General features: G+C 34.9%; 1 protein-coding gene across 1 annotated transcript; it reads right to left on the bottom strand.

Annotated features, from left to right (window-relative positions):
• Positions 1 to 12,922: 12,922 nt before the first annotated feature.
• LOC141388745 (uncharacterized) lies at positions 12,923 to 17,953 on the bottom strand. Its single transcript, XM_073958977.1, has 2 exons — positions 15,226 to 17,953; positions 12,923 to 15,156 (listed from the first exon to the last, which is right to left on the bottom strand). Exons 1-2 carry the CDS (start codon positions 15,302 to 15,304, stop codon positions 12,923 to 12,925), a joined length of 2,313 nt encoding a protein of 770 aa, XP_073815078.1. The 5' UTR covers positions 15,305 to 17,953.
• Positions 17,954 to 18,342: the final 389 nt, after the last annotated feature.

The raw sequence follows: 18,342 nt of genomic DNA on the forward strand, positions 1-18,342 counted from the left end.
TTTCTTCGTGGAGCTCTTCCACCCTTTGAATCCGAAATATAAAGTTACAGTCACTACGGTAGACTAACTAACCATTTAAAAGATTCACATCGAGCAATATGAGAATCTGCAATACCTCTTTTATGGGGGCTATATTAGCGCTGGAAAACTATGGACAGTCTAACTATCGTTTTGATTACTGACGAAAAACAAAGTTTACATTGGCCACCAAAACATTTTTTTGGACTATCTGTCACGAATTATTTAAAAAGAAAATCATTTGTTTAGAGTTCAATATAAATAAGGCTTTACGACAGCGATCAAAACGATAGTCGGACTATCGAAAGTTTGCCAGCTCCAGGCTATTTTAAACGAAGACTAAATACCAAATTTCAATCATTTTGGTATGATAATGTGGCTCAAACCTTCAAAATACCGAAAATCGGGAGGTACCGTTGTATGGGAGCTATATCAAAACGTGAACTGATAGAGCCCATTTGCATTTGTATGGTATAAACAAATATACCATTTTGAAACATTCTTCTGATATCATAGATTTAAGCGATTGTTGTTGTTTTTTACTGAATAAAAATTTTTTATTTTTTTCCTTAAAAAATAATAAAAAGTACCTTTTCATTGAAAAAAGTACCATCTTAGTACTTTTTGAAATTTTCATTTTTCCATCCCTGATGTGTGTACGTCCCGTCGTTATTTAGGTTTAGCAGTAAGTCCCAATTTAAGTTTGTAGGTGAGAGAGGGTGCTGAGAGGCAAAGGGTTACCATATGCCTCACCTCTCTCTCCTACAAAATGACAATTGCCACAAGTAAACTCGCCCAATGTAAATTGGGACTAACACAAGCCAGCAATAACTAAGCGTTTACACCAGACAGTTTGTCTTCAAATACAACCCTGATTTACTAACACATATGTACATACATTTGTCGGCTGTCTCCCAGCTGTCTATCAGTTTTTCACAGACAGCAGGGTTAACAAATTTTTGACATTTTTGTGAATAAGAAGTGAGATGATAAGTTAAATGTGTTGAAAACAAAAGAATATGTACAAAAACAAAATATGTGAACGGAAAACAAAGGGAAATCTATGGTTTTCATTCATAATTTTTCAACTGTTTTTGCAGTTGTCTGGACGCCTACGTCACAGAGGCAAGTTTTGGGTTTTTGACAATCAATACATGACATGACATTGACAACGCAGGGTAACTATAAAACAAGGCAAATTTATATAAGGTATATGCATGAATTACAACAACTAACAAAGTTACAAAAACAACATTGTTGTTATTGAAAATTAATTAAAAGTATAAATATGCCTTGCTATAAAACAACTTTCTTATTTCATCTCACTGTGTACTCAGTTTTTTAACATTGTTTTTAATTTTGTTTAACACTGAAGACTTTTTTGCCATTAATATTTTAATAACATTTTTGTTTTTGATCTTCATCTTTGTATTAGCTTTAGATTAAGATGGATGTGATTTTATATTAAAAACCTGAACTGTAATTTATAAGACCTTGTCTTGTTGTTCAGGTATAAATAAAATAAAAATAAATAAAAAACTGCGTGATGCTGTTTCTTCCATCGTTGATGGATTACCGAATGGTAGTATTCAGACTGGACATTTTCTTACATGCGAAGATCTTTTTGGTCATTATCTATAAACGTTCGCTGATGTGAGTAGAGTTTGGCAATCTAGTTCCTAGTTCACTGTACTACTTCCAAAACATATTGCTCATTTACTCAAAGAGTGGTATAACTCAAAAATGCGTTTTCTGAGTTAGCAATTTCTATTTTGTTCTACGACTTCTATTTTATCTTGTGTGAAATTTCCATGTTGATATCTCCAAAACTCAACGAGTTACAGCTCATTTACCAAAAGTTTGGCATAATTCAACAAAAATGTTCTTTGAGCTTATGAAGCACTATAACACTTCAAATCATGCTTGATCTTGCACAGAAATTTAGCATTGATATCTGTTAGCTGTGTGCAAAATATGGTCCAAGTAGTTATTTTAGTTTTTGTGTAAAAATCTTTTTAAGTTGGGCAGTCAATCGCCAACTTAAAACGCGTTTTTCTCGAAACTGGATTTTTTGAGCGATATGAGAAAATAGTTCCAAAATGTAGAAGTAACGTCATGCAAATGTGTGATATTACGAATAAGCAGTTTCTTCATACAAACGATGTGGGTCGTTTGAACTGCATGGTGAACTAGATCGTTCAATTGATTTAGATTGAAACAACAACAACAACAATCAGAAAGATTGAAGGACGTTCTATAACATTCATGAGAGGAACTGGTAATCAAGAAAGGGACGTTGCATGTTTTAAATACAAGAAGACAGGTCATTATGTTAACCAAAGCAAGGAACCAGCAAAGAGGTATAGTAAATTTAAGAGATGGAAACATCAGACCCATGAATTTTCAAAGTTAGCAGGCATGGTAATTTATAGAGGGTAACCTATTTTCAAAAAAAAAAAAAAAAAAAAAAAAATGAAGTCACATACCTGCATCTCTGTAATTGAGCCTGTCTGTAATTGAAACTATCCAACTGACATAAAAAACAAAAACAATTTGGTTGTTCTGCTCCAGACCGGCAAGAATCTACACATTTTTACTACTATTTTATTTATATGTCTGTTCCAGAACCTGCAATAATCTGCTAATTTTTACTACGATAACAATACATACATATGTACATCCGTTTTATGAAAACAATTTTTGGAAGTGGTAAGTTAAATGCAGATGTTTTGTGTGGATAATATTGAAATTTATAGTTTTATTTTTATTGCAGTGATGAATATGAATTTTTGTTTTTTAATGCGCAGGTGAGTTATTTATTCCTATTGCACACTACCGCACGAATTGAATTCAATAAATAATACTGTTAACGAATTGTCACCCTAATATGCTTTTGATTGCCTCCTTCCGGATGTTACATAGCAGGAAATACAATGATCGATTGTGAATAAAGAAGTGTGACTAAAGATAACAGTAACAACAACAAGAACAAGAACAGAAACTGTAACAATACAATAAGACAATGAGTAGTTGTTGCTACTGTTGCTATTGTTATCATTGGTATCTGTTATTGTAGTGTTGGTGGTATTATTGGTTTTGAGTAAACAACAGGATAACATGTACTTATGTTTCATCGATACACATCTGCATACAAACCCTGGCCGATAGACGCTCACTCATCTACGGACATGGTCATACATAATACACGCATATTCGTTCACACATTACGAGTACACTTCCGTTTTATGAGTGATGATTGCGGTTTCAGCAGGAGAGATGAGTAGGAGTTATGGAACTTGTGAGTCCCCTGGATTTTGTAATTGCTCACTAGCCAAAAGCTGTCCACATAGCATCGTCATTTATGTCCAATTGATGTTGGGAATGTAAGGGTAAATTGTTGGAAAGGCAAAAACACAATGGAATACATTGAACAGTCAGTGGTCAGTCCATCCGAATGTATTACGAGTCGGTATGTAAGTGCAACTTCATGGATTTGAATAGGCATGGACATGAGCATAGATACGTTTGCGAGTGTGCCTTGGTGTGTATCTGCGTGTATGCTGGATTTATTTTTAATCCTATTGATGAGGTGGATTTGTTCTCCACTTCTCTTCAACAGCCGCAATTGTTGGACCATTTTTTTCTTACTTGGTTATTGTGTTTCGGCCAAAATGATGTTGGTCACTTGTTGTAGTTGCAATCATTGTTCCTGTAATCTTCTCCTGGATTATTGTTTTATGTTATGATGTCCATATGTGGGCCCGGTCCTCATGAATTTGTTGATGCTTGTTTCTCTTTAATTCGATTTCCTGCCGTCATAATGAATTTATTATTCGAAAGTTTGATTGTGACACATGTTTTATTTCTCATTCATAATAATTTTATTTTTGTTGAATATTGGATATAAAGACAGTTTTAACATGTAATATTGAAGTTTCGCTTTAGCATCGGAAAAACATTTTAAGACCAGTATATATTCTTATGGGAAAAGTTATAAAATTTACCCTGCTTTTGCTTTACAAAGCAAGTATGTATGTACATATGTATGTATATCTATACTTATAAAAGAGTTCAGTAGGCCTATTCTGTAACTTTTAACAACTATCGATATTGTTTAAATGTCTTTTGTTTTTGTAACAACAATAAAACAAACAAATGAAATTGTTGTAAAATAAACTATGAGTAAAGTTGTTAAAAAGTTACAGAATAGGGCTACAGTAATGATGACTGGCTGACTGATAATTAAGACCCAGAATAAACGGCTAAAGCTAGAATCTTGAAATTTTAGGTGAGGGTCACTCTTGCTCCAATGAGGTCAGATAAGGCTGGGTTTTTGAAAATTTGTACTTAACGGTACGAAAGTACTAAATGTTACTAAATTTGGTACAATTTGGATTTGGGTGAACGAATAGAGCTGAATCCCGAAATTTGGAATTATTTTTATACCCTCCACCATAGTATGGAGGGTATATTAAGTTTGTTTTTCCGTTTGTAACGCATTGAAATACTCATTTGCGACCCTATAAAGTATATATATTCTTGATCAGGGTAAAATTCTAAGTCGATCTGAGCACGTCCGTCCGTCCGTCCGTCCGTCCGTCTGTGGTAATCACTCTAGCATCCACAAAAATGGAGATAGGACGCTGAAATTTTGGGAAAATGCGTCTTTTGTTTGCAGGCAGGTCAAGTTCGATGATGGGCTATATCGGTCCACGTTTTAGTATAGCCCCCATATAACGGTACCCCCCGATTTACGGTATTTTGACGTTTTTAGCTACATTTTCAGACCGATTTGGCTATAATTTGACATTTAGGGTTCTTAAGTGTCAATAACCATATATAACAAAACTTGTGGACATAGGTCCACGTTTTGGTATAGCCCCCATATAACGGTACCCCCGAATTGCGGCATTTTGACGTTTTTAGCTACATTTTTAGACCGATTTAGCTATAATTTGACATTTAGGGTTCTTAAGTGTTAATAAACTTATATATTAGAAGTTGTGGACATAGGTCCACGTTTTGGTATAGCCCCCATATAACGGTACCCCCGGATTAACGGTATTTTGACGGTTTTAGCTACATTTTCAGACCGATTTGGCTATAATTTGACATTTAAGGTTCTTAAGTGTCAATAATCATATATAACAAAACTTGTGGACATAGGTCCACGTTTTGGTATAGCCCCCATATAACGGTACCCCCCGATTTGCGGTATTTTGACGTTTTTAGCTACATTTTTAGACCGATTTAGCTATAATTTGACATTTAGGGTTCTTAAGTAGACATAGGTCTTAAGTAGACATAGGTTCTTAAGTGGACATAGGTCCACGTTTTGGTATAGCCCCCATATAATGGTACCCCCGATTTACGGTATTTTGACGTTTTTAGCTACATTTTCAGACCGATGTAGCTATAATTTGACATTTAGGGTTTTAGCTACATTTTCAGACCGATATAGCTATAATTTGACATTTAGTTGTGGACCTAGGTCCACGTTTTGGTATAGCCCCCATATAACGGTACCCCCGATTTACGGCATTTTCACGTTTTTATCTACATTTTCAGACCGATTTAGCTATCAATTGACATTTAGGGTTCTTAAATGTCAATAAACTTATATAACTAGTGGACATAGGTCCATGTTTTGGAATAGCCCCCATATAACGTTACCGCCCGATTTCAGGTATTTTGAGAATTTTACCAACAAGTTTTAACCGAATTATCTGTAATTTGAACATTTGACATTTGAAATTCTTAGTGGTCACCACACCTCTCCACCAAAAATTGTCAAGAAAGCCCCCATATAACGGTACCTCCCGATTTTCAGTAATTTGATGATTTTAGCTACAATATTAAACCGAACTAGCAGTAATTTGACATTTGAAGTTCTTAGTGGTCACAACACCTCTCCATCAAAAATTGTCAACATAGGTCCATGTTCGGATATAGCTCCCAAGTAACGGTACCTCCCAATTTTCAGTAATTGGCAATTTTAGCTAAAATTTTTAACAGAACTAACTGTAATTTGACATTTGAAGGTTGTAGCGGTCACCACACATCTGCGTCAACAATTTTCAACATAGCCACAATATAACGATACTTCCCGATTTTCGGTACTTTGAGGATTTTACTTAAAATGTTTAACCGAACGTAGGTCCATGTTTTTGTATAGCCACAAAACAAACCTCCCGATTTTCCGTACCTTAGCTTTATTTTTTGGACGAACTTTCTGTAATTTGTTCATTTAAGTTCATATTTTCGTATAGCCCAGATACCACCAAACTAGCTGTTAATGACATTTGAAGTTCCCACGTTATGTACCGATTTTCGATATTTTGAAGATTCTAGCTAAATTTTTTAACCGAATTAGGAGCTATTTGTCATTAAAGGCTCCCATCAAAAACTGTCAACATAGGCCCATGTTTTATTATAACCCCTATATAACAGTACCTCCCAATTTCTAGCCCACCAAAAATTGCCAACAGTTAGATATAGGCACCATAAAAAAGGACCTCCCGAATGAAGCATTTTATGTACATTATCTGACATTTTAACGTACTCACTTAAAGTTGGGGACAGGAATGAATATTTTATGGTGGAGGGTATGAAAAGTTCGGCCCGGCCGAACTTAATGCTTTTTTACTTGTTTTTTTTTTTCAATTCTTTATTGCGTGTAATATAAATATGCCTAAGAATATAATGTATACATATATATAGACAAGAGGTAAAAATTTGGAATTAAGATTACTTTTGGAGTGTAGGATTAAGGTAGTTTTGCTTATCGGTACAAAAGGTACTAAATGGTACTAAATTTGTTACATTTTGGATTTGGGTGAACGAGTGCTAGAATCCTAAATTTTGGAATTACGAAAAGTACTAAATGGTACTAAATTTGATATTGTTGGGATTTGGGTGATTGGATAGAGCTGGAAACCTGAAATTAGGGTTACTGTTGGAGTGTAGGATTGAGGAACTTTTGAAAATTCGTACTTAAGGGTACGAAATTACTAAATGGAATTCTGAAATTTGGAATTAAAATTACTTTTGGAGTGTAGGATTGAGGTAGTTTTGAAAGTTCGTACTAAATTTGGTACAATTTTGAGTTGGGTGAATGGACTGAGCTGGAATCATGCAATTTTGAATTAAGATTACTTTTGGAGTGTAGGATTGAGGTAGTTTTGGAAATTCGTGCTTATGGGTATGAAAAATACTAAATGGTACTAAATTTGGTACATTTTGGATTTGGGTAAATGGGTAGAGCTAGAATCATAAAATTTGGAATTAAGATTACTGTTGGAGTGTGAGATTGAGGTTGTTTTTGAAATTCGTACTAATGGGTAAGGAAAGTAGTAAGTGGTACTAAATTGAGTACAATTTAGATTTGGGTGAACGGATAAAGCTAGATTCCTGAAATTTGGAATTAAGGTTACTGTTGGACTGTAGGATTGAGGTGGTTTTGGAAATTCGTACTAATGGGTACGAAAAGTACTAAATGGTACTAAGTTTGGTACAATTTGGATTTGGGTGAACGGATAGCGCTGGAATCCTGAAATTTGGAATTAAGATTACAGTTGAAGTATAGGATTGAGGAAGTTTTGGAAATTAGTACTTATGGGTACGAAAATTACTAAATGGAATCGGGAGATTTGGAATTAAGATTACTGTTATTATTTTGTATTAATGTCAGTGTTGGGTTGAGATATGTGGTTTTCGAAATACGTACCGAAAACTACTAAATGGTACTAAAATTGGTCTTGGGTTTATTTTTTACAAGAATGTTTTACCTTCTGAAGACAGAAAGCCATTGATTAAAATGTCTCAAAAATGTGGCTTGCTGTTGATGTGTAAAGGTGAGATGCGGTTGTTTATTGAAAATCGATATAATGTGGTACGAACATGACTTAAATAAAAATAAATATTGATTAAAATTGGCATTAGTATAACAAAATTTTCAGATTAAATATTGTTGATTTGTTTTTTTATATCTATTTCGCATACGAAGTAGCGAGCACTTTGCTAGTATACAATAAAAAGGTATGTATACTCTAGGAAATAGTTACTACTCATAGAAGAAGTGTGATACCAAATATACACTGGTGTGCGAAATAATAGAGCCACAGTCGTCACAGTTGGTTCATTGTTCTAGAATAACTCGGCGTACTTCATTTATATAAATATTTTAATAAATTAATGAATATCAGTGTTTTTTTGAACACAAAACGGTTGGGGACACGCGCGGTTATGACGTTTTGCACCTTGCGACCAATTTTTTGGATATAACTATGCAAAATATTTTATTTTGTTTTTCGGACCTCGTTAAAGGACATTTTGTTTTACTTATTCTGTTTCTAAAAATTAAAATTTTTTCAATATTTTTCTAAATGCCTCGGGACACAGAAACTAGTCTTTTCGCAATATTCACCCATATATTGTTCACGAATCAGCCAATTTTGACGTATATTGTGGTGTTCATATAATTTGAAATGCTCATTAGGGATATAACTTTTTGCACTTTTTTGCAGATATCGAAAATACCACCACATAGCCGTGTAGAGCATGACAAACTATTATGAAATAAGGTGTAATTTTTTCTATATCGCTAAAAAAGTTTCCGCACCAAATGCATTGAAGTTCAGTAATGCATTTTTTAATTTTATCTGTTATAACATATTTGCTTTTCATTAAAATTTTTATTTTTTTGTAATCTAATTTAAAATCATTATCAAACCGTTCTGGACCAATTTGTTTTCAAATCGCGCCATTTTGGAGCATATTAGGATTTTTTGACACTATTGCAATATTTGGTTTTTCTTTATAAACTCACGAACTTTATGTTTATATTTTTTGTACCTATCGGACAAGAGAATTTGGGGTCATTTGCAACAAATTCGCTAAAGTTACAGACCGTTTTTAATGACTTTGCCTGTGAGAAATGTATTTTTGTCTATAAATATTTATTCAAACAAAGCAAATTTAAAATTATAAGTAGAAAAAATATCAAAAAGGGTTTTAGTAATTGCGGTCGAAGCTGAAACTTTTTTCATCGAATCTATCTTAGAAACGCGTTTTCATTATTAGGACAAAATTCCCCACATGGTACTGGTGTTGTATTTTTGTAGAAAACAAATACAATTCTCACAGGCAAGGTCAACAAAAACAGCCTGTAACTTTCGCGAATTCGTTGCAAATGACCCCAAATTCTCTTGTCCGATAGATACAAAATATATAAATATAAAATTCACGAGTTTATAAAGAAAAACCGAAAATTGCAATAGTGTCAAAAGTTCCTAATATGTTGCGAAATGGCGCGATTTGAGAACGAATTGGTCCAGAACCCTTTGATAATGATTTTAAATTAGATTACAAAAAAATAAAAATTTTAATGAAAAGCAAATATGTTATAACAGATAAAATTAAAAAATGCATTTCTGAGAAAAATTGACACCGTATTTCATAATAGTTTTCCATGCTTTACACGGCTATGTGGTGGTATTTTTTTTGCTCATATTTACATTTTTCAGAGAAAAAGCGTTTGAAACATATTTTCTATATTGTATGCAGACTCTAAACCTCATAATATTGACCTTCATCCAATACATAAAATTGTCATCATCGATATTTGAACAGATATTCGCTTGATATCTTTAAAATTCCTAATATGTAATATGTACATATATTCACCAAAACATGTGTCAATCTCCTCTTAATTCAAGTCCAATCTTCAAAAAATAATATAAACAGAACATTTTTCGCAAGCCCGAATGTTCCAGTGATTCTTTGTATTTCATTGAATACCACTAACCAGCATCTTCGACTTTCACTAATGTAACCACTTTATTACATACACAAACATGCAAAATTGCCCACAGGCAATAGCGGACCACAAAGGGTTAATATTTTTGTTAACAGTTTAATTCTTACACATGTTTATTAATAATATAAAATAAAAAAGTAGCTAAATTTCACTAAAAATATCTGAAAATGAACAATGAGAACAACTCATTATTTGTACTGTCAACTAAAGAATTGCAAAATTCACAACTTTTCTTTCTTTCACAGTATTTTTCGAAAAGTTGGTTCTAATATTTCGTATGTCCAGCTGGGACATCAATAACGTCTCTGAATTTAATAAATAAGTTTCGGAATGTCATATTCCAATGATACTTTTTGGCATTCTTCTTTAATGCATTTTATTAAGTCCCTCCTGTTAGTGGGCGACCTATTCCCGACTTTTTTCTTCAGGTAAACCCATGAATTTTCGATGGGGTTTTGGGGGACTTTGGTGCAGTTGTATAGCAACCAAGTCCTAAATAAGATTTATGCTTGGGGTCGTTGTCTTGGTTGAACTTATATTGCAGTTTGTTTGAATTTTTAGGGTCAACAGCCCCAAATTTCTTGACGCTGTTGGTTAAATCATTTTAAAAAAATCTAAATAAACATTCCCTGTCATTGTTTTCTCCAAAATCTGGAAGTTACCAACGTCACTGCTTGATATACAACCGCATACAATAACTGACAGTTTTCCGAACTTTAAGGTATGTATTAAATTTTTGTTTTCCATAGCTGTAAGGGGTTTTCGCAATACTTTTTGAGGCCCATCGTGATAGTACAACATAATTTTAGTCTCATCAGAAAATATAACGTCCTCTCAAAAGCAAAGATGGCGTGAAAAGTTGTCGGTAATAATTTTGAATAGTTTCTATATATTGTGCTGGGAGGGAATGGTTTTTACCTAGTTACTCGTGATGAAGGCTTGTTATTATGCATCACTTTTCTGACTTTTCCATGTGACACACTTACTTCAAAATCTTTTTTAATTAGAAAAAGCAATTTTGTGGTGCTGCTTTGGGGTCTATCGTCAATATCTTTAATCATTATCCTGGCATTTTGTGGCCTTCTCTCTTGCTGCCGTATATGATGTTGTATACAGTTCTCAGCTTACGAGAGGTGATTTTACCGATTTCTCTGGCGGATTTACCATCATTATAATTGGAATAGACCAAATATAGCATATTTTGCGAAACCCGTTTACCCGTCTGTCGCTTTTTCTGAATATACAATCTATGTTACACACGCAACAATTAATTTATGATCAACAATTATGGATCACATGTCCACATACCATAAAAGTCGTAAAAATCCTTAATTGCAAAAATCGCGAGGATAATCCGAGGATTTTATTTCACATTCATTGATTTTACAATTATTTAATTGACACCACAAAAACCAGGTACTTATTCTTTTTGCCCGTTGTTTTTGTTATTTCCGACCAATTTCTGCATTTATCGGCTTGATGTTGTCATTTACAGGTAAATCAACAGATATGCACAAAAACCCAACATTATTGAAAGGATTTGTTGTAGTAATTCCTAATAAAAATCTAAATGTGTAAAAATGCATCGTTTGCAATAATTTAGTTGACTAACTGTATAAAATATGGAATAGCTCCGCCGTCACGTCATAACTTTGTCCTCGGAGGAGTAAAACAGTGGATTTAATGATGCCTTTATGATTCAGGTACATATTACGGCTTATGAGCGAATTAAACGTGAAAGAAGATGTACAGTAGGGTTATAACTATTTTAAAACCTGATATCCATGTATTATATTTTGATGAGTTCTAAATCTTAATTATTGTGTGTTTCGATAAAAAGCTCACGCACAAAGTCATTTGAACATTATTCTATATGAGCTTTTTTAACAAACTTTTGAAGTCGCTGTAAGCTGATATATAACTGAAAATAAGCTTTTGCGCCACATGACATAATCAAAATGGCATAAACTTTTGTTTCTCAGTTAATTTATCATCATATCATTTTATATCCTGCTACAGGAAATCATTTTTACGAAAATGGAAAAAAAAACGAATATTAGGCAAATATATTTTTGAGGAAAAATAGATCAATCCGAAAAAAACTTTTTCCCATAAAGACTTCTTTTGTCAGACATTTTTGCAAGAACTCTACTTTGTGCGAGAAAGTATGCATTTAGTGGAATGATATGGAAACATTCAAATTAAAAACGTAAAGAATTTTCATTCATGTTTTTCAAAATATTCAATCAAATGCACACTTCCTTGTTTTGTTTACATATACCCGTGATATAAAAAAATAAATTTCTATGTGGTTGTAGTTGAATTATATTTGTTTAGGTTAGGGAGGGGAAATCCATAGGTATTTTCTTCAATTCAACGATAACTCAGGACACCGTTTGATGAGCAGTGGAGAGAGAAAAGAAACCAAAGAAAATAAAAACAAAGCAGTATCAGTTTTAATATTAAATAATATGCTTGAAGTTTATTGATCGTATTTCTTTTCAAACAACAACAAAGATTACCTTGTAATCTGGGGTGGCGACAGAGGCCGGTTAGTATTAACGCGTAGACGTTAGTTAGTTTGTACAAGTGTACTATCCAAAGGTTGATCGACAAGTGAACGCAGAGGTTCTTGCAATCGCAGAGGATTGCAGCGATCGCAGAGGATCTGAGTCGATTTATACTACTACATTTACATATTCCAATGAGAGAAAACTCAACAACCACCGCCCGTTAGCATCAACACTCTACGGTCTCCGCAGAGGGAACTTGCTGAGGTGATGCACGATGATGTCAATCAGCATCCGTGATCGACTGAGCTCGGGAAGTTGAGTTGGAATGTATCAAACCTAAACATTCCGCCTCCCATGATAGACCAATTGTCTAGCATTTTATTACAAAATTGGAATATATTCGATTCAAATGTTAGGAAAGAACGTAAAGTCAGATTCCTAAGTGAGCTATGTATGTACAAAATACCGATATTACTTTTCAAAACGGGGTGCGAGCGATTCAAGTTATAAGGTTTACCAATTTTTTTTTTACGTAAATGGTGATTTATAAAATGGCCGATATCAATTTTCAATCTCAAGTGCTACAAGCTGGAGGAACTGAACCCGTAAGGAGATATCCAAAAATAGATTTTTGAGCCAACAAAGAATCTAAAACAATTTTAGGCGGTTCAGCTTCAAGAATTTTAGGGTATAGATCAGCACCAATTAGCAAGTCTATTGGGCTGTCATCGAAAGTATCTGCAAGTTCTAGAGTAGGGACCCGAGATTCCAAGTTGGACATGGGTGGAGGTGAGAACAGTTTCCCCTTGACATTAGGCAAGACTAATGCGTTAGTTTCCAAAAGTTTTGAGGTATTTTTTGGGGACGACAACTTCAAAGAACAAGCTTCTCTTGGTGTACGTGATTTAGTTTTATTCGAACACAACGAGTCCGATCTGGCAGGGTGAGTAGGAAGGCCAATCTTTTTCTTAAGCTTCATAGTTACAATAGAACATTGGGAAGATGGGTCTATGATAGCTCGAGTTGTATACGATTTGCCATTATGCACAATATTTACTCTCGCGGTTCCAAGGAGTGCTTTATTGCCTATAGTGGGTATAGGAACCGAGTTGAGTTTGCTTTTGTCAGAAGATTCTCGGCTTTTGACCTTTGTAAAAGCCGGTGTTGGACCTTGATGCGACAAAGACGAACTAAATACTCGACTTTTAACCTTCGTAAAAGCCGGAGAGGAGTTTGGGTGCGACAAAGTAGAATTAAGTTCTCGACTTTTGACATCAGTAAAAGCCAGAGAGGTCTTCGAATATGATGAAGCAACAACTTTTCTAATTGGTGGCCGGTGAAGAAGGCTGTGATGCCTTTGTTTGCAGGAATTGCAACTATGTTTGCTGCTACAGTTTTTAACAGCATGACCACGAGATAAGCAATTTATACAACAGTTATGCTTTTTTACGATCAAGAATTTGTCCTCAAATGATAGTTTAGTAAACTCAGGGCAGAGACGCAGAACATGTCTCTGATTAGGACAAATGGGGCAATTGTTTGTCAACAAATTTGTGGATCGAGGGGGTGATACATCGTAAGATTTATGTACCGACAACAATTTATTGGAGGATTTAGATGAAATCACATTTTTAGGTGACACCAATTTTGTGGACTGATTTCCATAAATGCTTTGGACACACATCAGTGTTTGTATCCTCTCTGCGAGGAAAGCATCTAAGTCTTTCCAAGAAGGCAAAGACGACTTGTTTTTGATACTTTGCTCCCACAGAGTCAATGTCAATTTAGGTAACCGCTGCAAACAAATATAAACAACTATTGGATCCCAATGATCCGTGATGACTTCATAGACCGTCATTGCAGCAAGACAACTATTAATCCCACGCTGGATGGTTTTCAAACCCGAAACTGTTTCACGAGGTGAAGGGGGAATATCAAACAAGGTTTTGATATAGTTATTCACCACGATGCGCTTATTGTCATACGCATCCGACAAAGCTTTCCACGCTAAAGGGAAACTACTATCGGTGAGTGGAAATCTAGAAACGATTTCGCGTGCCTCACCTGTGGTTTTCTGCACTAAGTAGTACAGACGTTCAATATTCGAGAGCTGCGAATTATGGACAAATATGGTGGTGAATAAATCCCTAAAGGTGCGCCAAGATATAAAGTCACCAGCAAAAACATCAATGTCGATTGGTGGCAATGGTATGCGGTGGGTATCGACAGGTGATGTGGAGTTAGCAACAGGGTCACTATAGCCAGTTGGGATGGGGAAAGTTTCTGGTGGAGCAAAAACGCTGGGAAGCAAACCTGAAGAGGTTGTATTTTCAGAAACGTTCAACAATTCTTTATTTAGAGGTGGTGAGATTGGTGGAACTATACAAGGTGGAGATTTGAGACGATCATTTTCAAAAGAGTCACTACGACAAGTTGTGGAGGAGGAAGTTTCTGGCAGAGCAAGAACGATGGGAGAATCAGACTGCACAGGAACCGATAAGACAGATTCGTCCAATGATAAATTGGAAGGAGTTCCTACTTCAGGAACCATCAACAAAGCACTAGGTGGAGAACTCTTGTGCGAACTAGAAGTGAGAGGAGGTAGTAAGACTGGTGGAACTATAGCAGGTGAAGGAATTTCAGTGCCTGAAGACTTTAGGCGTTTAAGATGTTTGTCAATGTTAGACAAACAGCGGATATAGGCTATGTAGGATGTACCATATTTTTCCTCAACGACATCAAAAACATCAGCCTGTGCAGTCTCGGATGTCGTGAGGTAGTTTTTGCACTCGTCATAAGCGCACTTAACTTTGTGCCACAGTTTTTGAAATTCTGAACTGCGAATTTCGAGATATTGAACATTATTGTTATATTCACTACTTCGTTCAAACGATGCTACCCGTTTCAAAAAGATGTCCGAAGCTTTAACAAAACGAGTGTGTGGGGTGACTGACATCTCGAAGTTTAAATTAACAAAAATCAGTGAAAATCTACAATTGAATTTGCAACAAACTATGAGGAATGGTGAAAAGAGGAAATTCAGTTGATGCACAAATTGCTATAGCTCAAAGGAAATAAGGTATTTCCACAAAAAACTCAAAATGTCTACGAATACCACAGAAAAATAGCAAGGTGTAATGATAATTGAAATTAAAGTAGGGCGAAATAAGAGAAAATTTAAAGAAACTTTCTCAGGGCGAACAAGAACTACTTTAATTTGGTCAAAAATGCGAAAAAGTCTCAAATATACAAGAATGTATATGGTGCTACCAAGTGTAGGGTGTATGTTGAAATTAAGTATGCCAATGGTAGTGTGTACCTGTCCAAAATCTAACGACAAATAAGGTATTTGTACGAAAAATAAATATTTGCCCAAGAAAATCAACGCAGATAAAATGATTTGTAAGAAATATATCTTATCTGGTTGACACGTTGGTGCAAGATATGCCAAAAGTAGGGTGTATTTGTCCAAAAATACCGAAACCCCTACGGAGACTCAAACAATTTTCCAAAATTTGTAAGTAAAAACTCCAAAAACAATACAAAAATGTCCAAAACCAAATATTTTTCACATATATTCTCTGCTCCAAATATACGCAATCAATGCCGAATGTAGGGTGAATTTGTCCAAAAATTCCAAAAACCCTAATATAATATTTCAAAAAATTATCGAAAAATAATTTTTGCAAACAAGTATTAATTTTTAGTATTTTACCCCACTGTACTATTTGTACTATCTTACCCCACTGTGCTAACCACACAAGCGACGCTAGCAGAGAAATGGCTGTGTGTGAACAGCGAAACTCCCACTGAACAACAGACGTTGCAAACGACCAAGCAAGTGAGTGCAGAGGATCAGCAGAGTTTTTTAAGGGACGCTTAAAAAGGCGGGAAAGTTGTTGGTAGAATTACCATGTAATTTCTCAAATTAGTAGAATTACCTATTAGACAAAGGTAGGAGAATAGAACAAACGAATGTGTTTGGTTGGCGATGGACGATCTGTACAACAAATAAACCAAAGGAATGAGAATTTGGATGGAGTGTTGTTATTGCAAATTTGCCAATGCAAATTTTCAAAGGGTTTTAAAATAAAGCGAGGAGGAATAACAACGCCAAATATTTTTTGGTGGGAGATGATCGTAATAACAAAGTAAACCAAACGACAATATGTGACTGTAGGCAATGTGTGTTGTTATTGTAAATTTGCCAATGCAAATTCTCAACAAAAGGGCTTCGTTAGAAAAGGCCTTGGGGAATAACAACAACAATAACAAACTTTCAAATGATCTACAAATGATAAGATCAGTGTAAGGAGAGTTAAAATCAGTTCGGGTAATAATGTGACAACACGAGAGCAAGACTGATTGGAAGTCAACGATGTTGTTATTGCAAATATTACAAAATATATTTGCAAAGTTCTCAGTTAGAATGAGAAGATCCACAATTAGAATTTGACAAATAATCCCGAATGCTTTGTATGATCAACGCAACGTAGGGTGATCAGTACAACGACTAAGAATTTGCAAGTTTAACAACAACTAAGATGTTTGGTAGTGGGGAGAGCAAGTATTAACACAAGAAGTGCTAATATGAGTCGACCAATATGAATTTTTTATTATTATTATTATTATTTTTTTTTTTAACAACAATAAAACGATTGAAAGGATTGTGTTCGTTGTTATGGTGAGAACTAATAACTTCGAGCAAATCGAACAAGAATAACAACAACACGAATAGTGATTTGTATGATCAACGCGACGTTGGATGATCAGTACAACAACGATTTCAACAATTTGTGTGGACTGTATTGTATGGTGGGGGAATGAAGGCAACGAATTTAATGCACTCGCGTAGGGAGATTGAAATTCGACCAACGATTTATTTTTATATTAATACTCAAACGGAAAACGAAAAATACTAACACTCGCGGTAGCTCACTTTTTATGGAAATCTGAGTTTACGTACCTGGTGTTAATATGGTGATTTGTTGATGTAACGATAGCAATGTTTTCTCCATGCAAGCAACAACAATAGCTCCAATTATCGTCCAAGAGAGAGGCAAGAACAACAAAACTGGCTTCTATCTGGCTCGATGCGACCAATGTTTAGGTTAGGGAGGGGAAATCCATAGGTATTTTCTTCAATTCAACGATAACTCAGGACACCGTTTGATGAGCAGTGGAGAGAGAAAAGAAACCAAAGAAAATAAAAACAAAGCAGTATCAGTTTTAATATTAAATAATATGCTTGAAGTTTATTGATCGTATTTCTTTTCAAACAACAACAAAGATTACCTTGTAATCTGGGGTGGCGACAGAGGCCGGTTAGTATTAACGCGTAGACGTTAGTTAGTTTGTACAAGTGTACTATCCAAAGGTTGATCGACAAGTGAACGCAGAGGTTCTTGCAATCGCAGAGGATTGCAGCGATCGCAGAGGATCTGAGTCGATTTATACTACTACATTTACATATTCCAATGAGAGAAAACTCAACAACCACCGCCCGTTAGCATCAACACTCTACGGTCTCCGCAGAGGGAACTTGCTGAGGTGATGCACGATGATGTCAATCAGCATCCGTGATCGACTGAGCTCGGGAAGTTGAGTTGGAATGTATCAAACCTAAACAATATTTGTTGTAATATTTACTATACCTTGTATCGTTCTACCATGTCTTAGGGTAATTAAAAACTTCTTTTAAAATCAATAATAAAAGATGTGCTATATAAAACAATAAAGGATTTGATATTTTATAACTATCAGTAAAAATTTCCAATACACTGTATGACCCAAAAAATAGGTATATTCTGACAACACCGCGGAAAAATTGAAGATACGTATCCTGGCGTTTTTCTTCATTTTTCTCTTGCACGTTTGCGGTTTTGTACCCAAAGTCTTGAGGCCTTGTGTCAATAGGGATCTTTTTGTCAGGATCATATCTTTATAGATCTATTTAGCCTATCCCAATTCGATGTTACTAAAACACTAAGTGTT

This window comes from Musca autumnalis, unplaced genomic scaffold (assembly GCF_047663935.1).
Source record: "Musca autumnalis isolate F117 unplaced genomic scaffold, ASM4766393v1 scaffold_1, whole genome shotgun sequence".
Taxonomy (NCBI): domain Eukaryota; kingdom Metazoa; phylum Arthropoda; class Insecta; order Diptera; family Muscidae; genus Musca; species Musca autumnalis.